Genomic DNA, 24,820 nt, shown 5'->3' on the forward strand with positions numbered 1-24,820 from the left:
TGAAATGATCAAGGGGTGGAGCATCCCCCCCCCCCCCATGAGAGAAGGTTACAACAGCTGGGATTGTTTAGCTTGGGAAAAAGGAGGGTAAGGGGAGACATAATAGAGGACTACAAAATTATGCATGGGGTGGACAATGTGGATAGGAGACATTTTTCTCCCTTTCTCAAAATACTAGAACCCAGGATCATCCTATGAAGCCGATTGGTGGGAGATTCAGGACAGATAAAAGGAAGTACTTCTTCACACAGGGCATAGTTAAACTATGGAATTTGCTATCACAGGATGTGGTGATGGCCACCAATTTGTATGGCTTTAAAAAGAGGGTAAACAAATTCTTGAATGAAAAGGCTATCAATGGCTACTAGTCTTGATGGCTATATGCTACCTCTAGTACCAGAGGCAGTGAGCTTATGTACACCAGTTGCTGGGGAACATGGGTGGGAGGGTGGTGTTGCGCTCATGTCCTGCTTGTGGGTTCCTGGTTGTCCACTGTGTGAGCAGAATGCAGGACTAGATGGACCCTTGGTCTGATCCAGCATGGCTCTTCTTATGTTCTTATGTCTACTCCCATCTAAGGCCAGTCATGTTGAAGGCTACCCCATACCCATCTACCTAGTTCTCTACATCCATTTCTCATTTTTAAAAAATATCAACATCACATTTCAACCATAGTCATTTTGCATAGCCTTCTTAGCAATTCTCCATTTTCTCATCACTCACAGTTTAAGTTGAAGCAGTCTTGCTATGTCAACAAAAAGAGACTAAGGGGAGAGTGGATACACAAGTAGATAAAAATGGAAAAGATGGTGGGGGGGACAGACATGGACACAAAGAGGGAAAGAAGAAGTGGAAAAGCGGGGACACTCTCTACAAGGCATGACATGAAAGGAGTATCGGATGGTTTACCACCTTCAGTTGTATTTTGTTTTTTAAAGACCACACACTAACTGACAACAAAGTTCAGCGAATCCATGGTCCATTCTTCAGTATTTCAGGAGGTTTTTGCCTGCTGACACAACCACCTAGGCTTTCCTTAGGGCATGCCCTCTTCCCTTCCCCATTGATTTGAATAAGTGACATGCACTTTTATGTTATCCATGCCGATATATGTTATTCTGTTATATAGGCAAGATTTGTCTGATAGGTTGGTGTGCAGCAACATAGCACCCTTTGTTGTTCCAGTGAATCCACAGCTCCTCCGGTAGATGAAAAGACAACACAAGATACAACTCCCAGCCGAATTGGGCCTTCTGTCAGTACTATCAGAAAAACCAGTAAAGAAAGAGCCAGGTGTGTATTTGAGTATTTTAATCACACTTTTTTTTCTGGCTGCAATGGATTCTAAGCTTGAAGAAAGCTATTTTAAATTCAGAGGAAATAAATATCCTTTCGGGGGGGGGGGGGACACCTGCCTGTTCAGTGTTTGAAAAGAGAATAAGGAACTAAAATAAGAAAACTACTTCAGGCCACGATGCAGTGCCAGCCCAAGACATCTGGAGCCTGAAGTGCAGCCCAAATGCCCTCCTGCCACATTTAAAATTCAGACACCAATTTCGGCCATTATCTATCCTTCCCTTGCCCCACCTCCATGGCGTCGTCTACAGCAGGTCGGTTCACCCTGCTGCCTCGCAGGGCTGGCTGTGCTGTGATTCTAAGCATGTTTAGGGCACAATCCGATGCATGTTTAGACAGAAAACAGTCCTTCAACTCTCAGCATCCCCCAGCAAGCATGGATGGATAGGTCATTTTTAAACATGCATAGCGTTGCACTCTTAGCATCAATGTGGCATTAGCCACACCTTTGGATCCCATTAGTTTGTGTTCTCCTCTTCGTTTTTTAAATTCATACCAGCCATTGGGGCCCTGGTCTGATCAGGGCCATGGCTGAGCTGTTTTCTCACTGAAAATCCTCTCCCTGAAGTTACAATTTCCCCTGTTGCAGCAAATAGCAGCTTTAGAAAAGGATTTTTGGCAGGAAAAAAGTGTGTGGGGGGACTTTTTTTAACCCCACCCCACCTTGGATTCTCTCTCTCTGTCTCTGTCTCTCTGTCTCTCTCTGTCTCTCTCTCTCTGTCTCTCTCTCTCTCACACACACACACAAACACACACACACACAGCAGTTGTGAGTTTAAAAGGTGGCAGGGAGGATCCCAATTACAGGATTCAAAGATAGGCTGATGTCACATCTAGTTTAACCCTCAGGGTTTGTGTACACTTCAGTTTCTAATGTACATAAGGTCACTTTGTGAGAGATATACTTCCTTTGGATTTGGCCATCCTTGACCATCTTCTCTTTTAATTGCCTCTTAATTAAAAGGGAAGCCTTTTTTAAACAGAGGTCTTTCAAAAAAAGAAAAGAAAAGAAAAAAGGATGCCCCTAGGATTAGCTAGTATTATTTTCTACCTGGACTTCATTCGTGCTCATGTGTCACCTTCATAAAGATTCATTTTTTATTGATAGAGATCAAAAATAAAATTCTACATGTTAATGTCATCACTGTAAAGAAAAGCTGCAGGCACTGTCACCTATTTACTGGGCAATTTTCGGCTTGTATGCATTATACATTTTCAGCCTGTGCTCATTCTCAGGGGCAAAATGTATAAAACAGTGTATTACTTATGAATAGAAATATCGTATTGTAGAAACAGATAAATGATTCAAACAAACATCAAAAATCACTTTTAAAATCATAATTAAAAGAAGCAACACAAAACATATGTAGACCATCTCATAAAAAGAAAAAAAAACCTTATAAATGGACTCTGAAGAATTCTACAATGAAATTGCAAGTTTTAAAAGTACTCCACAGTTCTAGATAACACATCAATTGTGTTTATCAACAGGGATTGATACAGTAGTCTCAAATCAGTCTCATACAGAGTAGATCCTGTGGCAAACCCTTAAAATGGTAAACTCCAAAATAAACTATGTATGTTGTGTTATACATTTTAAAACAACAACCATAAAAACATTAATAGTAACAGTTAATTACCCTGATTAGTATTATCTACTTACAACATCTGAAAAACACATTCATTATATATCTGTATTAAGCAGAGGAAATTATACATTTTCAGATTGTATGCAACAGTATAAACGAGATCTGCGAACCCACATATAATGACGACCAAATGCATACGACGGTCTTTCCCATCCTGGTGCCCTCCAGATGTCTTGGACTACAATTACCATCATCTCCAGACAGCATGGCCATGAAACTGAAATGGTCTAGGTGGCATGGCGGACAACAAACCAAACCTTGAAGGTGTAAATAGGGATTCAATCCAGCCCGATAGTCCAGTTAAGAACGTTTATTAAGTACAGATAAAAACAATGATGGGGAAAGAAAGTAGTGAGTATATATGAACATGAAAGCAAATCAGGAACCAGAAATCTGGTCTGCCTAAACTCTACACTGAGTGAGTTAGGACAGCAATCACACTTACATCAGGATCCCTCATTGGCATTCTTTAGAGGGTCTTGCATTCATCCAGAAGGATGGAGAAGACAAGAAAGCTAGCATGGCCATGCTGTCTGGGGAAATGGGAGTTGTAGTCCAACATCTGGAAGGCACCAGGTGTGTTGGAGAAGGTTGGCTTAGGACAGCAATCACACTTACATCTAATTCCCCAATGAATATTTAACAATACCTGTGGCTCCCCCACTCCCACTGTGGTTTCTTGCTGCTGCAGAGGCAGCCCTCCTTTCTTTCCCCCACTCTAATGTAATCACTTAAGACATCTCCCAAACTTGATTGATATACAATAATATACAGTATAATAAAAGAACTGTGAATAATAATGCCATCAACAGTCATGTATATTTTCCCCTGATGCAGATCTGCATTCAAGCATGAAATGAAATTTATTTGCCATTCTTACAAAAACTTTTATCTCTGCATTTTATTGCCAGTCACATCTGGTTTTGATATCTGCTGACTGGGCACTTCTGTCCTCTTGTACAATGCCTGTGTGTGTGTGTGTGTGTGTGTGTGTGTGTTTAATGTCCAGTAAATTAAGAGGCCCCTTCATGGATCACTGCCTTGTTGTGGTGAAGGGGCTTGCGTAACTCAGTGAAGCCATAAGCTATGCTGTGCAGGGCCACCCAAGATGGACAGGTCATGGAGGAGAGTTCTGACAAAATGTGGTCCACTGGAGAAGGAAATGGCAACCCACTCCAGTATTCTTCCCCTTCATGGATCACTGCCTTGTTGTGGTGAAGGGGCTTGCGTAACTCAGTGAAGCCATAAGCTATGCCGTGCAGGGCCACCCAAGACGGACAGGTCATGGCAGAGAGTTCTGACAAAATGTGGTCCACTGCAGAAGGAAATGGCAACCCACTCCAGTATTCTTGCCAAGAAAACACCATGGAATGTATGACAAGGCTAAAAGATATGACGCCGGAAGATGAGCCCTTCAGGTCGGAAGGTGTCCAATATACTACTGGGGAAGAGCAGAGGGAATTTCCAAGTAGCGCCAGAAAGAGTGAAGCGGCTGGGCCAAAGACGAAAGGACACTCAGCTGTAGATGTGTCTGGTGGTGAAAAGAAAGTCCGATGCTGTAAAGAACAATATTGTTTAGGAACCTGGAATGTCAGATCAATGAATCAAGGTAAGCTGGAGGTGGTCAAACATGAGATGGCAAGTTTGAACATCGACATCTTGGGAATCAGCGAACTAAAATGGACAGGCATGGGCGAATTTAATTCAGGTGACCATTATATCTACTACTGTGGGCAAGAATTCCTTAGAAGAAATGGAGTAGCACTCATAGTCAAGAAAAGGGTGGGAAAAGCAGTACTGGGGTACAATCTCAAAAACAATAGAATGATCTCAGTACGAATCCAAGGCAACCCATTCAACATCACAGTAATTCAAGTCTATGCCCCAACCACTGAGGCCAAAGAAGCTGAGGTTGATCGGTTCTATGAAGACCTACAACACCTTCTAGAACTAACACCAAAAAAAGATGTCCTCTTCATTATAGGGGATTGGAATGCTAAAGTAGGAAGTCAAGAAATCACTGGGATAACAGGCAAGCATGGCCTTGGGGTACAAAATGAAGCAGGACAAAGGCTAATAGAGTTTTTCCAAGAGAACACGCTGATCATAGCAAACACTCTTTTCCGACAGCACAAGAGGCGACTCGACACATGGACATCACCAGATGGTCAATATCAAAATCAGATTGATTATGTCCTTTGCAGCCAAAGATGGAGAAGCTCTATACAGTCAGTAAAAACAAGACCTGGAGCTGACTGTGGCTCAGATCATGAGCTTCTTATTGCAAAATTTCAGCTTAAATTGAAGAACGTAGGGAAAACAACTAAACCATTCAGGTATGACCTAAATCATATCCCTGATGAATATACAGTGGAGGTGAGGAATAGATTTAAGGGATTAGACCTGATAGACAGAGTGCTTGAGGAACTATGGATGGAGGTCCATAACATTGTTCAGGAGGCAGCAACGAAATCCATCCCAAAGAAAAAGAAATGCAAGAAAGCAAAGTGGCTGTCTGATGAGGCTTTACAAGTAGCTGAGGAAAGAAGGGAAGCGAAAAGCAAGGGAGAAAGGGGAAGATATATCCAACTGAACGCAGAGTTCCAGAGAACAACGAGAGACAAGAAGGCCTTCTTAAATGAACAATGCAAAGAAATCGAGGAAAACAATAGAATGGGAAAGACTAGAGATCTTTTCAAGAAAATCGGAGATCTCAAGGGAACGTTTTATGCAAAGACGGGCATGATAAAGGACAAATAAGTCAGGGACCTAACAGAAGCAGATGAGATTAAGAAGAGGTGGAAATAATATTTATTTATTTATTTATTGCATTTATATCCCACCTTTTTTCCTCTTGCAAGGAACCCAGGGTGGCTTACATTATCCTCCTCCTCTCCATTTTATCCTCACAACAACAACCCTGTGAGGTGGGTTGGGCTGAGAGTCTGTGACTGGCCCAAAGTCACCCAGTGAGCTTCCATGGCTGAGTGAGGACTAGAACCCAGATCTCCTGGCTCCTAGCCCAACACTCTAGCCACTACACCACACTGGCTCTCAAGTCAAGTGGGCCTTAGGAATACACAGAAGAACTATACAGGAAAGATCTTAATGTCCCTGATAGCCATGATAGTGTGGTCACTGAACTTGAGCCGGACATCCTAGAGAGTGAAGTCAAGTGGGCCTTAGGAAGCATTACTAACAACAAAGCTAGCGGAGATGACAGTATTCCAGCTGAGCTATTTAAAATCCTAAAAGATGATGCTGTTAAAGTGCTGCACTCAATATGCCAACACATTTGGAACACTCAACAGTGGCCACAAGACTGGAAAAGTTCAGTTTACATTCCAGTTCCAAAGAAGGGCAATGCCAAAGAGTGTTCAAACTACCGCTCAATTGCGCTCATTTCACATGCCAGCAAGGTGATGCTCAAAATCCTACAAGCTAGGCTTCAGCAGCATGTGAACCGAGAATTACCAGAAGTACAAGCGGGGTTTCGAAGAGGCAGAGGAACTAGAGATCAAATCGCCAACATTCGCTGGATCGTGGAGAAAGCAAGAGAATTCCAGAAAAACATGTATTTCTGCTTCATTGACTACGTTAAAGCCTTTGATTGTGTGGATCACAACAAACTGTGGCAAATTCTTAAAGAGATGGGAGTACCAGACCACCTTACCTGTCTCCTGAGAAACCTGTATGAGGGTCAAGAAGCAACAGTAAGAACCGGACATGGAACAACCGATTGGTTCAAAATTGGGAAAGGAGTACGACAAGGCTGCATATTGTCGCCCTGCTTATTTAATTTATATGCAGAGTACATCATGAGAAATGTCGGGTTGGATGAATCACAGGTCGGAATTAAGATTGCCAGGAGAATTATCAACAACCTCAGATACGTAGACGATACCACCCTAATGGCAGAAAGCGAAGAGGATCTAAAGAGCCTCTTGTTCAGGGTGAAAGTGGAGAGTGCAAAAGCTGGTTTGAAACACAACATTCAAAAAACTAAGATCATGGCATCTGGCCCCATCACTTCCTGTCATATAGAAGGGGAAGAAATGGAAGCAGTGACAGATTTTATTTTCTTGAGCTCCAAGATCACTGCAGACAGTGACTTAGCCATGAAATTAAAAGACGCTTGCTCCTTGGGAGGAAAGCTATGGCACACCTAGACAGCATAGTAAGAAGCCGAGACATCACCTTGCCGACAGAGGTCCGTCTAATCAAAGCTATGGTTTTCCCAGTAGTAACGTATGGCTGTGAGAGCTGGACTATAAGGAAGGCTGAGCGCCGAAGAATTGATGCTTTCGAACTGTGGTGCTGGAGAAGACTCTTACGAGTCCCCTGGACTGCAAGGAAGTCAAATCAGTCCATCCTAAAGGAAATCAACCCTGAGTGCTCATTGGAAGGACAGATACTGAAGCTGAAGCTCAAATATTTTGGCCACCTAATGCAATGAGAAAACTCCCTTGAAAAGACCCTGATGCTGGGAAAGATTGAAGGCAAAAGGAGAAGGGGATGGCAGAGGATGAGATGGCTAGATAGCATCACCGATGCAATGAATATGGACTTGAGCACGCTCCGGGAGAGAGCGGAGGACAGGAAGGCCTGGCGTGTTATGGTCCATGGGGTCACGAAGAGTCAGACACGAGTTAAAGACTGAACAACAACAACCAGTATTCTTGCCAAGAAAACCCCATGGAACGTATCACAAGGCTAAAAGATATGATGCCAGAAGATGAGCCCTTCAGGTCAGAGCAGGTGTCCAATATACTACTGGGGAAGAGCAGAGGGTATTTCCAAGTAGCACCAGAAAGAGTGAAGCGGCTGGGCCAAAGCCGAAAGGACCCTCAGCTGCGGATGTGTCTGGTGGTGAAAAGAAAATCCAATGCTGTAAAGAACAATACTGTTTAGGAACCTGGAATGTAAGGTCAACTCTGGGAGAGAACGGAGGACAGAAAGGCCTGGCGTGCTATGGTCCATGGGGCCACGAAGAGTCGGACACGACTTAACGACTGAACAACAACAACAAATTAAGAGGGTTGGATCCAGACTAAGTTAGTTGTGCTTAGTTCCCATTGAAATCAATAGGACTTGTTAGTGACGACTAAAGGTGCAGTCTTATACACATTTACCTGAAAGTAAGTTCCATTGAACTAAATGGGGTTTACTCCTGCATAGACATTATAGGACTGCACTTTCACACTGATTTCAATGGGACCTAAGTGCAACTAACATATTGTGGACCCAACCCATTTTAAATAAGGATTTTGTCTGATGCTGCTGCTATTAAGTTACTGCTTTCCCCTTTTTCCATTTTGGTTAGCTGGTCTTTAAGAAATGGGAGAATGAGAGTGTAAGGAGGAAACATTTATCATCAGGGAGTTTATTGCCAATATGAGAGTTTACTAGTGGTTGGCTACCTTGAATGCATTCCTTGTCATCTGAAGCACCCTTCCCCAGCCTGGTACTCCCCAGTTGTTCTGGACTACAACCCTCATCATCCCTGATCATTGGCTGTGCTAGCTGGAGCTGATGGGAGATGTACTACAAAAGATCTGGAGGGCACCACATTGGGCAAGGTTGATCTAAAGCAAGACATTTTTCACTTTGATCCTCCTCCTCCTCCTCATTATTCTTATTCGTTTATATCTCACCTTTCCTCCCTGGAGCCCAAGGCAGCATACTTAAAGACTCCCAGGGCCAGATCTGCTTATCTTAGGTAAGGTTACTGGATCATCTACCTTTGGACCATGGGAGCAAATAACAAATAATATTCACTAAAATCAAGGGATTCCTTCTGGCTCCTCTTCAAAATCGGAATCCTAGTGTTTTTGTACAAAGAAGAAAAGATGGCAACAGTGCTTCCAGTGAGGAGGCTCTTAGCACTATGAATCATTGCTTTTCCACTGTAAGCTACAAACGGAATTGCAATTTGCCTTTGGTGGGAACCTTTGTGTACATCCTTCTATGTGGCAACTAGTGAGCATGTCATACCCATGTGGCAGGGAAGAGTGAATTCATTGGAGCAACCATTTTAAAAATACTATTTTCTCTGCAATTACTCTGTTGGATTGCATGGAGAAAAGAAAGGCTGCATCCCCCAAACTCACTGGTGAGGGGCAAATGCCCACCCCCAGCAAGGACTCTGTTGCACTAAGGGTCTTTGGTGGGTGATGAGCTTTTGCCCTCTACCAATCATTTTCAGAGGTGCAGTGTTTTTTATGCCACCATGAAAAACTGTAGAAACATTGTGGTCTCTATTAGTTTACATAATAATGATGGTACTTGATAAACATATGGGAGTGAACTGATTAAGAATGATGTCTGGATGAGCCATATACACATAACACACTGGAGGAAGTCAAGGGAATTAAACTATTAAGGAATGGAAGCTGGCTTATATTCAATATTTCATTGGGGTGCAAAGGGAGTGTTTCATAACAAACCACATAATTTTATTTTTCCTTTGGTTTTGGTTGGGAGGAACCTGAAAACATAATTTCCATTGCCCTGTATGGGATATCTGCACAGCCCCCTAAGAATTCCTATGCCTTACATAAGTCAGAGAGAAATGGAAAATTACTTTGTAATTTTGATAGCTCATTGGAGGAAAAACCAGACTCTCCAGGACGGTCTTCTTCAATCAGTAAAGGAGGCAATAGAGAGAAAGGATCAAGGTATCTGTATTCTTATTTAAAACTAAACTACAAAAATAAAATAAAATAGCAGAGTATTATTTTTATTGCACCATCAGTGTACTTGGTGCTTTACAAAGACCATGTGTGTCAGATCCCTGCCCCAAGGGGATTACAAATAAAAACAGACACAAGGAAACAGAGGAAAGGGAAGACAATGAAGGCAGGCGTAAACAGGGAAAGCATATGTGATTATTTCAATTACACATAATAAATGCAACTATTTCTAAATCAAACATATATCTGGGTAAGTCTTCAAGATGTTTTGTGCTACCTTTTCTTGCTATGATTCTGATGCCAAGCAGTGACCAGAGTTCACATGCATTTGCATTTTTTCCCCTAAGCAAATGTGCTATCTGGGTAGGAAATTTATCATGTTTCAAGTGGCCCAAGGAGCCCATTGCAGTAATCCAGTCTTGAGGTTACTAGTGCCTGTACCACTGTGGCCAAACTATCCCTGCCCAGGAGAGGCCATAGTTGGCGAACCAGACAAAGCCAGTAAATGCACTCTGAGCCGCCATGGCCACTTGGGCTTCCAGCGACAGTGATGGATCTAGGAGTACCCCCAAACCATGGACCTGATCTTTGAGAGGGAGTGCAACCCATCCAGAACTGGCAATGAGCCTCTCTCCTGGACTCAGGAACTACTCGCCCACAGGGCTTCTGTCTTGCCAGGATTCAGTTTCAGTTTATTGGCCCTCATCCAGCCCTTTACTGAGTTCAGGCACTGGTGCAGTACTTGCACATCATCATCATCTTTATTACAGTCACTGACCAGACTTTGAACATACAAAAATACAAAGAGTCTACAAACACATTTAGGGAATATACAGTAAAATCAATTCTGAAGAGATCTTATTCTCATAGCATTCAAAAAGAATTTAGCAAAAGCCTCGATCATATCCCTATCCTCTGTTGTCCTAAAACAGTAAAGAAAGTACGTGCACAGCCTCTCCTGATTCAGATGTCACAGGCAGACAGAGCTGTGTGTCATCAGCATACTGATGACACCTGGCTCCAAATCCCCTAATGACCACTCCCAGTGGCTTCATATAGATGTTAAATAACATTGGGGACAAGATGGTAACCTGCGGCACCCCATAGCTCGATTGCCAAGGGGTCGAGGAATAGTCACCCAATGTTACTCTCTGAAATTGGCCCCGCAGGTAGGACCAGAACCACTGTAACACAGTGCCTCTGATACCCATCCCATGGAGTCGATCCAGGAGGATACCATGGCCAATGGTATCAAAAGCCGATGAGAGATCAAGCAGAATTAACAGGGTTGCACTCCCCCTGTCCCTCTCCTGATAAAGGTCATCCATCAAGGCGACGGAGGCTGATTCAGTCCCATAACCAGGATGAAACCCAGATTGAAATGGGTCTGTGTGTAGCATGTGTCAGCAGCATGTGTCAAGAAGAGGTCTCTGTCTGCTTAAACAAATAAATGTGCCTCCTCCATTGGAGAACAGTGGTTATTCCCATCCAGCACAATGAGACATCCATCATGGGTTAACTCCTCTCACTACCCAGGACAGGCAAGGAACATGTGACCAGACTTTTGCCTTGGTCCTGGCTTCTGTGGCTCCTCCCACCCAGTTCATTCCTTGCCTCTGCCAGGGTCCAAGCTTGTTCCAGTTTCTCTAGCCTAGGGATCCTGACATGGGCCAGATCACACTCCAGACCCCTTCAGGCTCCTCCTTCCATTTCAAACCAAAATAATTCACAGGTGCCACATCAGGAGCACCACACCTCACTCAGTCAGAATATCCCTGCTCTAGTGGAAAGCGCCATGACACACATCAAAGGGCACACCCATTCAAGAGCCACATCGCGTAATTGTGGTGACAGATGCCAGCCTGAAGGGGTGGGGGGCTCATTGTCAGCTCATTGTCTCCAGGATCTCTGGCCTCCTGAAGTGAAGCACCACAGTATAAACTGGTTGGAGCTCCGAGCAATTCACCTCCCCATCAAACATTTTGCTTAACACATAGGCCCTGCCCATTTTTAGTCAGAACAGACAACACAACAGCCTTAGCCCTTAAATTGTCAGGGAGGAACAAAATCCCTACACAAAGAGACCTCCTCCTTCATCCTATCGGTAGAACGCAACATCCCATCCATTATTGCACCACACATTCAGGTGACTCTCAATACAGAGGCCAACCATCCAAGCAGACAATGTCTTGATCGTAGGGGATGATCTCTGGAAATGACCGTCTTTCAGCAGCTCTGCCATCATTTCGACCTACTCCAGGTGGACCTCCTTTCCTTCTGTCTCAACAACTAGCTGGACCACCACCCTCTCAACAACACTTCTTCTCCAGATACCTGGCTCCATCAGCGGAGGCCACAGATGCATTCCACTCCCCCTGGTCGAAAGGCAGGCTCTGTATATTCTCTCCTCTAGCATTTCAGGACAGGGTCTGGAGGGCATTGTACTCTGAAATCCTTCAGCTAGCGCAGACAAACCCATAGTTCCTTCCCTTGAGGACCAACCTCACACAAGGATTGGTCTGGCATTTGGACCCAGACTGGCTGTAGCTACTTGAATACTGAGTTCAGCTCCTTCCACTCACTAAGCTGCTCTGCTGAGGTAACTAACATCCTGTGGTCCTCCATCAACCTACTGAGGGCACAATCCTATGGCCACTAGTCAGTGGCTAGATGGCCATAGAATTGGTCGGTTCCTGGGAACCAACCTCGGAGCCAGAGAACTGACCTCCACCCCCTCCCACACTGCCTCATAGGCAGCATGGATCAGCTCCATGCTCAGAAGAGCAGCACAGAGTGGGGAAAACGGGGCGTTCCTGGGGGCGGGCTGGGGCACAGAGGTCGGAAGTGCCGGTACGACACTTCCTATGTGTTTTCCAGCCACCCCTCAAAATCGGCTGTCTAGCCGTAAAAGCAGGGCACCGGGAGTGTGGAAGACATCTGCTCCTCACCACTCCTCCTGCCCTGCAGTGGATAGGCAGTCACCTCCGGGGTCGGAGGCAACTGTCAATCTGCACAGGATTGCTCCCTGAATATATGAAATAACTTGAACGGTTCTTTTGCACTGGTGTAGAAGGAAGTGTCTAGACTGTAAAACAACAGGAATCAACTAATTGCTTCTATCCCTCCAAACACAGCTAGACATGGGACTCAGACTGAACATATTTCACAGACAACCTACAGCTTTCTTCTGTTCTCTCTAGGCCATGCCACAAGCTACTTGGTTCCCACCTGCACCTCCAGCAATTCCTCAGAGGAGTGACACTGCTATGTCTTCCAGTTGTACACCACTTCCCAACTTGGAGTCTGCACATGATACTAAAAGCTTTTACCAGTTCCCCTATTCAGCTGCTGAGAACTTCCTCACAAAATTTTCTCTCAAGGTGTTATTCCTTGTCTATAACATCAGCCAGAAGGTCTTGGAACTAGCTGCACTCTGCATGAGGGATTACCTCTGTTCATTCTAGCAGGACTCCATCACTCTTCAGCTGGACCCTTCCTTTATTCCCATAATTAACACTGTTTTGCACAGAATGCAAGAGCAAATTCTCCCTTCCTTCTGCCATAATCCCTCTCACCCTTCTGAGCTGGTCTGGCACACCCCAGTTGTTAGGAGGGCCAGCAAAAACTACCTTAAAATAACTGATGATCTTTGACATTCCAGTTCCTTGTTTGTTTCCATGCTACTGGACTGGAAAAGAATTCCTCCCATATGACCAATCTAGATGGTTCAATGCATGTCTATTTGCAGCCTATGAGGTTAAAAAACTCACTAAACCTCCACATGCCACAGCACACTCCACCAAGGCCATGGCTGCCTCAGTGGTTTTTCTTTGCTATCATTCCTTTAGTGGAGATCTGCAGGGCAGCTAATTGGTCCTCACATCACACATTCGTTAGGCATTATAAACTTAACAAATATGCTTCACCTGAAACAGTCTTCAGACATAGAATATTACAACAGGTTCTCCCTCAAACTTAGGTTCAGCCTGCTTTAGGGCCCACCACATTGGAATAGTAGCTTTTGTACAACCTAGGATGGATGTCTCCTCACACCATACTTACCGTGAAGTTCCATTCCGATGCACTGCACAGGAAACATCCATACTGCACCCTGTGGCAGGCTGAGCACACTCATTATTTGTTTTTTCCAAAGGGAGTGCCCCAACCCCCAAGAGATGGGGGGTTTTGTTCTGACTCTTCAGGTGTCCCTACATTTTCTTCCTTCTTTGTTTCTGGCTCCTCAATCGGTGCTCTATCTAAAAGCTCGGCTAGAAAAGAACTGGCTGGGAGTTGCCACAAAGGCCAGGACCAAGGCAAAAAGCTTGGTCTCATGTTCCTTGCCTGCCCTGGGCAGTGGGTGGAGTTAACCCATGATGGACGTCTCCTGTGCACCAAATCGGAATGGAACTTCCTGGTAAGTACCCAACTTTCCAATTACGGGGAACAATCCATCCATGATACACAGAGCTGAGTTGTGCACACAGCTCTTCATTAATGCATGTTTCTGCTTGTTCATCGTGACTAGGGATGTACGAAAGTTCCGCCACGGATCTCAGGGAGGCCGAATGCCAGCGCATTCGGCCCCCCGAAATCGGTGGTGGAATGGCCTGCCACCCCCCCGTGACGGGACTTACCTGGGGCGGATCTTCCTGGCGGCGGCGGCTCCGGCGGTGGCTCTGGCGGCGGCTCGGCGGCGGCCGGTCTTCTGACCGGTGGCCGCCACCGCCATTTCCAGTTTAAACAAACAAACAAACAAACATGATAGGCTACGTAAAGATTTATGTAGCCTATCACGGCTAGATTTAAAAAAAACACCGTGATAGGCTACATAAATCTTTACGTAGCCTATCACGGCTGATTAAAAAAAAAAAATGCGCATACGCAAATGGCGGCACCCATGGCCGCCGCCATTTACGTTCCTTATTTTGGCACGTCTTAGTCTACATAAACATTTACGTAGACTAAGACGGCGAAAATAAGGGGAACGCAAATAGCGTAGACACTACGCTATTTGCGTTCCCCTTATTTTCTCCGTCTTAGTCTGCGTAAATGTTTACGTAGACTAAGACGTGCCAAAATAAGGAACGTAAATGGCGGCGGCCATGGGTGCCGCCATTTGCGTATGCGCTTTTTTTTTTTAATCAGCCGTGATAGGCTACGTAAAGATTTACGTAGCCTATCACGGCTGACTGCAGGGACGCAAACGGCGGCAGCTACGGCCGCCGCCATTTGTGTCCCTGCTAGCCAGCGGCCGGATGTCCGGCTGCTGGCAGAACTGGCCAGCGGCTCCTCAGAATCGCTGCGGAGCACAGCCGGCCGGCCAGGATTCCAGGGGGGGGAGGAACGGAGCGCCTCCCCCCGCACCATCAGCATAATCCCCGAAAGGTAAGTGATTTTCGTACATCCCTAATCGTGACACAATGTATAACTGAAAAGTTTCATCTCTGAAAAATGCTCAGAGCAGTCTTTTCTGCAACAGCCAGTTGCTAAACTATCTGGAGTTACATCAAGATTTTTTTTCATTTATACCATCTTAGTAATTAAATAACACAGCAAAACAAAGTTAAACCTGGTCCATGCTCCATATATGTGTTTGTCTTATTTCAGGTGTGCCATTGTATTACTACACCGTTGGGAAGATGCAAATTCTGGGTGCATTCAGACCACCTGTTAAGTGCTTTAAATATTACCATGGCACATCTGGCTTACATGTAGAAATAGCTGGCTGTATTCTCTGACCACTCACTCAATTAAACCCAGAATTTGGCCCTTTTCTTTTACAGCCATTCAGCTGGGCAGATGTCAGTTGTTTCAACTTCTTTCAAATATTGCTGTGCATTTATATTAATGTTTTTACTCCGAGATACCAGTTTGTTTGATTTAGCATATACTAGAGTAGTTGTATGGGCAAATAGCACTGACAGTGTATATAAAAGCTAACTTTACCATATATTGTTCCTGATATTTGTGGTCATTAAGGTCTCTCCATCAATGTGCATATAACAGTTACGTAGAAAGTACAGCATCCAGAAATTTATGTAGGACTAAATCCTCATTTTGGCTAGATATAGGAGATCCACACTGAGCTCACTAGCATGGCTGAAACCCTAAATCTAGTGGAAGAGGGAGTGCAGGCTGCCCCGAGAAACAGATCTTGTCGTGTGCTATTATGGTGGGTGGCTTTGGAGCAGCTTATTTTGCATTAACTCAGCTCAACAGCTTTCTTGATTCCTTTGTTGTTGAGTTTGTGATTTTTGTTTTTTGGGGGTTGGGGTTGCTTGCTTTTAAGTTTCCAGCTATTTAGCTTTTTAAAAGGAAAACTATTGCATTCATGTGAATATTATTGTTCTTAAATGATTAGGATTATGCAGGATCCACTTCAGTTCCCTTATTGCCATACTTATAGTACTTGTTCCACCAGTACAATAAAAACCTCATATTCTAGGGTTTCCAGAGTGCTACAGTTTCCCAAAGGGTACAGTACCACAAATTAACCTTATTTGCAAAAGTACTGTTTGTGGAAACATATTGGGCATTTTCATGGTTAAACACAAGTAAATCACAACTGTAGACTCCCAATATGGTCTTTCTTAAATTTGTGAATATTATTAACACCAGCCACATTGAATGCAGTACCTATAATATATCTATCATAGGTGTGGTTCACACATAATTTTACCCTATTACTGAGGTCCCCATTCTTCACTTAACTGTCAACACTATATGTGAACAGATTCCAAACATCTCTGGCGATACATGTGCTCATGATCACATAGACAAACATGTGACTCATATGGTAGATGGATATAGCTGGCACCAGTGTTTGTGAAATTGGCTGCATTTTTTCCAGCTGCTATAATCATGGGAATTACTTCTGGCTCTATCCATTATATCACCCAGCTGACAATGAGATCTTGCCACATGAGGTGTGTTCCAAAGATGCTTGGGACTACTTGCATGTCTGGTGGATTCATGTTTGCTGGTTTTTGTGAACAGCACTGTGAATTTATTTTAATATATATAGGTCACATTTTTCACCTACAAGCCTTTAAAGCAGCTAGCTAGCTTGCTTGCTTGCTTGCTTGCTTATTTATTTATTTTCTTTTGGCCGGTCACCCAGCCACTCTGGGCGATGTACATCAATACAAACAGTTTTAAAACAATAAAATTTTACATTAAAACATATTTCTAAAAATACCCTAACCCACCCCAAAAGCCTGCTTGAACAACCACGTTTTTAATGTGTGGCAGAAGCTAATTAAAGAAGGGGCATGGCGGGGTTCCTAGGGTGGGAATTCCACAGAGTGGGGGCCACCACAGAGAAGGCCCTCTCCCTCATCCTCACCAGCGTAGCTGTCCTGGCTGATGGAAGAGAGAGAAGGCCATCCGAGGCTGATCTCATTAAGCGGCCTGTCTGGTGCTGCTGGAGGCACTCCTTGAGAGGGTATATTAAAACCATATAGGTTTTAAAGGTCAAAACCAACACCTTGAATTTGGAAAACAACTGGTAACCAGTGCAACTCCTTCAGCACCAGAGTGATGCGATCACACTGGCGGCTGCCTTTAATCAGGCGAGCCGCCGCGTTCTGTACCAGCTGCAGTTTCCGAACCGTCTTCAAGGGTAACCCCACGTAGAGCACATTACAGTAGTCTAAACGAGAGGAGACCGGGGCATGTACTACTGATGGGAGCAGATGGTCGGGAAGGTAGGGGAGCAGCCGCTGTATCAGATGGAGTTGATACAGCGCTCTCCAGCTCACAGCTGGCACCTGAGCCTCCATGTATAGCTGGGAGTCTAAAATGACCCCCAGGCTGCAGACCTGGTCTTTCAAGGGTAGCCGTACCCCATTCAACACCAGGTCAACATCCCCCAATCTCCTCTTGTCTCCCACCAAAAGTACCTTGGTCTTGTCAGGATTCAGCTTCAGCTTATTCCTCCCCATCGAGCCATTCACCATCTCCAGACATTTGGACAAGGATTCTATGGCCAACCTTGGTGAAGATTTAAATGAGAGAGCTGTGTGTCATCCGCATATTGATGACACCACACCCCAAACCTCCTGATGATAGCCCCCAGTGGCTTCACATAGTTGTTAAATAGCATCGGGGAGAGGATGGAATCCTGTGGCACCTCACAAGTGAGCGGCCATGGGTCCAAAATCTCCTCTCCCACTGCTACCCTCTGGTGCCTGCTGGAGAGAAAGGACCAGAACCACCGTAATACGGTGTCTCCAATGCCCAACCCCTCCAAGTGGTCCAGAAGGATACCGTGGTCAACGGTATCAAAAGCCGCTGAGAGGTCGAGGAGAACAAGGAAGGAGCATTCGCCCCCATCCAAAGCCCTCCTCATATCATCCACCAAGGCAACCAAGGCTGTTTCTGTCTCATGCCCAGGCCTGAAGCCCAATTGAAATGGATCTAGAAATCAGCTTCTTCCAAGTGTGCCTTCAACTGCATCGCCACCACCCCGCTCAATCACCTTGCCCAAAAATGACAGATTCAAAATTGGGCGAAAGTTGTTCAAAACATGGGGATCCAAGGAGGGCTTTTTTTAAAGGGGTGTTATCACTGCCTCCTTGATTGCTGATGGGATCAATCCCTCCTCAAGGGGGGTGTTCACCACCACCTTGATCCCCTCACCCACCCTCTCTCTGCAGCTCATAATGAGCCAAGATGGGCAAGAATCAAGTAAGCAGGTGGTCAGCCGTACAGATGAAAGCACCTTGTCCTCTTCATCAGAAGGAAGAAGCTGGAACCGATCCCACAAAACTGGTTTGCCCCAGACTGCCTCTTGCTTGCTAACTGTATCCACAGTGCACGGAATAACACTGCTAACCCGATCAATTTTATCCGCAAAGTTCCTTGCCAAGGCATCACAGGAGGCCTTAGAATGCTCCAGCAGTTCCGGAGCAACTGGATCAACCAGGCTCCAAACCACTTGGAACAGCCTCCTGGGACAGCACTCTGCAGATGCGATAGAGGCAGCATAATATTCCTTTTTTGCTGCCTTCACCACCACGTGATAGGCTGAAGATACAGCTCTAGCCCGTGTCTGATCATCTTTGGAGCGAGACGTCTGCCACCGGCACTCTAGCTGTCTCACCTCCTCTTTCAGAGCTTGTAACCATGTATTGAACCATGGTGCAGTCCTAGCCCTGTTCAGGGGGAGAAGGTGTTTTGGAGCCTCCCGATCTAATGCCCCAGTGATTGCGACATTCCACCCACCCACCAGGGTCTCGACTGAGTGGCCGTTGGCATGCTCCAGAGAATCCCCAAGCACGTTCAGGAATCCATTTGGATCCATAAGATGCCTGGGGCGGACCATTTTAATGGGTCCCCCATCCCTGTGGAGGGGTTGTGGAACCAAGAAGTCCAACGTCACCAGATAGTGATGTGACCATGACAAGGGGGTGGTGGATAAGCCCCTGACTTCCAGATCACTCCCCGCTTCTCCAGAAACAAACACAAGGTCTAGTGTATGACCGGCTACATGGGTGGGCCCAGTTGGAATAGGGTGCAGCTGTCAGGAAGCCATGGTCTCCATGAAGTCCCGAGGTGCCCTCATGAGGATGGCCTCTGAATGTACACTGAAGTCCCCCAACACCAATAAGTTAGAGGACTGCACACGCACATCAGAGACCACCTCAAGTACCTTGGCCAGGGAGTCAGTCGTGCAGCAGGGTGGGAGGTACACGAGCAGAATCCCCAGACTGCCCTTTGGTCCCAACCTCCAGTACATGCACTCAGCAATCTTGGTCTCCCGGAGAGGGGGTCTGGTGAAGACCAAGGACTCCCAGTGGATAACAGCCACTCCCCCTCCCCGACCGCCAGCCCTCAGCTGCTGTGCATATGAAAATCCGGCTGGACATATGGCTGCAAGAGTTGGAGCAGCAGCCTCAGCCAGCCAGGTCTCTGTAATACATGCCAGGTCGGCACCCTCATCCCGGATCATGTCATGGATGACAGATGTTTTCTGGGTAACAGACCTGGCATTGCAGAGCAGCAGACGAAGGCCAGAAGATAGAGTCACGCCTCCCCCAGCCATCCTTTGGCTCTAGGCAGGCCCAGAACAGGGGACAGATATTACACATCTCTCCCTTGTTCCCCTTACCTGGCATGGCCTGCCCCTGGCGTTTCGCCAGCGCCTTAAAAAAAAACAAATCAATGACAATTCAATTTAAAATAATAAACACACTACAGTAGACAAGATAATCTATCAAATATAAAAGAACCATATAAAGAACAATTTAGTCAAGAGCAAAGGCCTAATGGAATAAGGCTGTCTTAATGTCATGCTGGAAAGTTGGGTGGCCACTTATGAACCACCAAAAAAGGTAATCTATTTGCATAACCTTTGCATGTGTTAATTTATATGTATTGATGCAAATTTATACATTATTATAATTTAAATAGAAATACATCTCACCATAGTGGGAAAGACTGTGACCAGATGACCTGTGAGTCTGCTCAGTCTGCTTTCCAGGTGCTGTTGATGAGCAGGTTCAAGACCCTGCTCTCCTCCTTATGGGTCTTTATTTTTAAACCAGATTTGGACTGGACAGCCAAGGTGTGATATCATTGCAAAGACACAGGAAAGTCTAAAGTGATTGAACCATTTCTTATGAAAGTGCCTTGGAAGAGAGAGGACATCTTTTTGTCCTCTGAAGTAGGGCAGGCCCTGTCCCATTATGCTAAATAGAATCAGGTTTTTAAAAAACAGATGTGTGTCCTAATAAACCTGTGCTGTCTATTTAAAAAAGAAAAGGGAAAGGGAAAAAAGAAGAAGAAAAACCAAAAGAAGAAGAAATGGAGCCAGCTGTGCCTAAAATACTCGAAGACGTTCGTGGAAAGGCTTTATGGCTTCCTCCTTTTGACCCCATCTTGCTGGATTACATTACAGAGGCTTCCAAAACAATTCTTCCACTAGCAACCACCAAAGAACAGGTTGTAGCCCTTGCACAGTGAGTACTAGAATGTATTTGCTGAGTATTTAAGGACTTTAATTAGGAATGTATTGACCAGAGTTCCCATTGTGACCTTCTTTGCTTTACTGCCTCCCAAGAGAGGTAAGGTGGCCAGTTATACATCACCAAAAAAGAAGACACCAATTTGCATAACATTTGCATATGATGATTTATATTTAGAAATGCATCTTTAGAAATAATTACTATTATTTAAATAGAAATACACTACACATCTCATTATAGTGGGGAAGGTTGTGACCAGGTCACCTATGTGTGCCTGCCTGCTCAGTCTGCTGTCTAAGAGGATACAGCTGATGGACAACTTCAAGGCACCTTCTCTCCCTTATTAGAATTATTTTTAAACTGGACTTGGACTGGGCAGCCCTTCCAATAAAAGACATCTTCAAATACTGTTCTCTGTAAAGTAGGACACAGGGCCACCTTATGATAGAGCTCATCCTGTTTACTTATGATCGTAGGTGTTCGTAGCCCACCTTTCTCCACAAAGCAGACCCAAGGCAAGTTTCAGTTTCACATAAAATTCAAAGAGAAAATAAAATGGCAAAATAATAAAATTGATAGTTTGTAAATAAATGAACAACACCCTTTGTTTTTTAGTTTCTTTTAGCTATACTGTTCCAAAGTTGGGAGGATGTTTTGTGGGGGTTGGAAAAAAGAATGTTTGACATCCTTCCTGAAAAACTGCCCAAAGTTTGAAACAGTTGGACCTCCCACAGAAGGGAGTTCCACCACTGAGGCACCCCTACAGGAAAAGCCCTACTCCTTAGAGTGCTAAACACTGGTGGAGATGTTATGTGAAGCAGGTGCCTCATCAGAAAATTTGAGGGGACAATGTGTTTTCTTTGGGAGCAGACATTCCCTCTCGACATCCATAGATGCATTTGACTTCCCCGTATTTGTTTATTTCATTGTTTAAAATGAGCTAGGTGCTGTACAGAAAAACAAGAGAAGGACAGGCCTTGCCCATAAGCTCACTATCTAGACTGTAGACATGCTGTACATGTTCTTTCTAGATTCTAGAGGCCTGTGTGGTTCTGGAGAACAGGAAAGGTAATGTGGGTATCCAGACTTCTTTGAAGACATTGGAATGGGGAGAGAAATTAAAAATATTTAAACATCAGTTAAGGTTTACAAAGCCATTGCATCTTAGAATGGACCTTGTGCAGCAAGCAAGAGGGAATGTATGTGTCTATTATATCAAATAGGACACATTTACAAATGGTAAATCAAAAGTGACCTCAGAGAGGAGGTAAAGGAGGCGTTTTGGCGGATGAGGAGGAGAGGGGACTAGAGAGGCCAGCTTATGCGATTTCCCGAGGCCTTCTCTCCCCCTCTGAGACGCCCCAGCTAGACAGGAGAAAAAGTCCATCTAGCTGAAATGCGAAGCGGGAAGTGGGATCGCCTCTGCTGCACCTCACACTCTGCACTGGATACTTGTAAGCCTCAGAGTTTGGAGGCTTATGAGCATCAAGGGTGTAATTGATAGGATTGTGCCCTTAGTGAGCTGAGTAGGCAGAAATTGGCCGCTGGCAGAGTGGTGACTCGGCTGATACCTGAATCAGAACTCTCCCCCCAAGATACTACAGAGACTTACTGCTCTGTTAATTCCGTAGGTGGTGGCAGCTACTAATTTCTTGGGATATTTTAGGGTAGGTCTAGTCTCAGTGGCAAATTTGGGGCAATGCAGTTTAAATTGGTTTAGTGACCTCCTGGGGTGCCAGGTAAAAGGACTCTTTGAAAGGCCACAGTACAAAAAGGTTTTATCAAATATTAGGGCAGATTGTATTGTCCTAGTGTAGTTTGCGCCATGGTGGCCAAAATGAAATTGGAATGCCGCTCTTGAAGTCCACCCCATCCTGCTCTGCCATGTCCCTCCATCCATTCACTTCTGTAACAGGCTGCTGGGCCACATCTGGCCAGGGTGACAGTTAGAAGTCTAAAACCAACCCACATTGTAAAATCAGTGTGACATCTTTGATGAGCTCATAATGCCACCTATGGGTTGCCATGCTGTTACAGCCCATCCTAAGCACATATTGCTGCATAACTGCTTGTAGGCTCAAGCTGCTGGGCTTTCTCCCAAATATAAACCTTCTAGTTAGCAGGTTTGGGAACACAAAGGCAATAAAAAGCATTTACTTATCACAGGTAGCTTCTTCTTGATAAGGGATATTTGTACACAGCAGGCTGCTTGCCAGCCAACATAATAAACTAGTATTTTATGTATCTTTAAAAGATATTGCACGTTGGAATGATTTCCATAAACAGTCAACTCTGCTTGGTGCATAAAGACAACATAAATTCCTGACCAACAAGAAACAGCATTAGCATTTTAATCTGTCCAACAATAATCAGCATATTCCTAGAACCAGAATAATAAAAATAAAAGCAGCTGTGACAAGTGTAATACATTTTTATTTGCCATTCAGAATGTTGTGTCCTTGTGTACTAAGAGCAATTTCATACCATACCAGTGTGGAAACTGCTTCCGCATGGCCACACTGGCAGTGCTGACATGCACACTATCCACCTTAAATTGTCCAGTGCTTGTGATTGCTTCCTACACCTACTATGGGAATGATGTGGGAAGTAGCCAAGTGGAACCAAATGAAAGCCAGTCTGATATAGTGGTTGGATTAGTCCAGTGGTCCCTAACTTTGGGTCCTCAAATGTTATACAACAATTTGCATCATCCCTATTGCTCATGCTGTCTGAGAATGCTGGGAATTGTAGTCCAGCAGCATCTGGGGACTGAGAGTTGGGAACCACTGGATTAGGAGGTTCCCTACTTAGCTGTGAAATTTACTGGATTACCTTGGGCTAGTCAGTCGTTTTTTGGCCAACCTATCTCACAGGATTGTTAGAACTAAAGTGGAAGAGGAAGAACCATGTATGGGGGCTTGTGCTCCTCATGTGGAATAAAAATGTAATATTTAAATAAAAGCAGCTGAAACACTGCTTATGTAAAATATATATTGGCTCTTAGAAATAGGCCCCAAACCTTTATGCTTAAAAGGTAAAACAGACTAGAGAGTTCCAAGTCTCAGGTTGCATACAAACAGCCCAAACCTCTCCCCTTAGATCTTTTTTCTGACTACTCCTGTCTTTCCAGTCTGTTATAAAATATGGAAAGGCCTATAACAGCACCATTCCAAAGATTTTGCTTGGAAATGTTTCAGCTGTTTAGAGTGTGTGTGGCAAGGGTGCTTACCAGTAAAAGCGGGTGTGGCAGCATCTTTTTACTTTTCTTTCTTTAACATACATTTCCTGTGCTTCGTCAAGCAGTGTAAAGCAGCTGTTGACCAGAGTGGGCTGCCATCTTTTTTCCAACAATACATGTGGAACACTGCTATGTCTTGATATAACATAATTCCAAGTAAAGCATTGTGAGGGAACATGGTGGCCTGTGTAGCCGCCAACTACGGCTGTTCCACGCTGCTTGAAGCAGCATGAAAGAAGTATGGTAAAGAATGAAAATACGTTTTAAAAAAAGACACTGCCACTCCTGTCTTTACTGGTAAGCCCCCCTACCTCTGAAAAGTGTTAAACTTCCAGTGGTTGTCTAAGAATGTTGCTAAAGAATGCCCTTCCACTTTCACACTCCGTGGGATGGGGTTACAAAAATGGGAGGGCATTCTTTGCCCCACACTAACCTATAACCAACTCGCAATGTGCTGGAATACAAAAACATAATCAGACCAAGATCTATTTAGTCTGGTATTCTGTTGCCACCAGCCAGATACCCCCGATCCTCAAAAACGGGATGGTGTGTCTTGTTTATCACCAGCAACTGGTATTCAGAAATATACTGCTTCCATACTGACTAGGATCTTGAAATGGATCCATCATAAGCTCTAAACAAATATTCATGTAGAAGCAGTGTTATTGTTAAGCCAGATAAATTTTATGAAAATGGTTGGTTTAATTCATCTTGTTGGGTTTTAAAACAGGTTTGTTGCAGACAAGATGGGTGGTCCTATCGAAAGAGATAGGTTGCATGAATTCAGCTGGGAACTTCATATAAGTGAAATTGAATTTGAACTCAAATGCAATGTGGTGCCTGTTGGGAAGATCAACAAAGGGACCTTCTACCACAGGGCTTTGCTTTTCAAGGTAAAGCAAATTACTTAGCCATGTA

General features: G+C 44.6%; 1 protein-coding gene across 2 annotated transcripts in view; it reads left to right on the plus strand.

The window, feature by feature from the left end:
* ARMC3 (armadillo repeat containing 3) overlaps positions 1–24,820 on the plus strand; it is a 101,666-nt gene that overhangs the window by 71,382 nt on the left and 5,464 nt on the right. The window contains exons 15-18 of one of the 2 annotated variants that reach the window (XM_084860479.1): positions 1,186–1,293; positions 9,605–9,682; positions 20,458–20,658; positions 24,633–24,795. In XM_084860479.1, the coding sequence (XP_084716605.1) occupies positions 1,186–1,293; positions 9,605–9,682; positions 20,458–20,658; positions 24,633–24,795 (550 nt within the window). The remainder of the gene's footprint in view (positions 1–1,185; positions 1,294–9,604; positions 9,683–20,457; positions 20,659–24,632; positions 24,796–24,820) is intronic. The other variant, XM_084860480.1, reaches the window with a different exon arrangement.

Source organism: Heloderma suspectum, chromosome 5 (genome assembly GCF_057233095.1).
Source record: "Heloderma suspectum isolate Gila_16-S chromosome 5, 16-S_ref, whole genome shotgun sequence".
NCBI lineage: Eukaryota > Metazoa > Chordata > Lepidosauria > Squamata > Helodermatidae > Heloderma > Heloderma suspectum.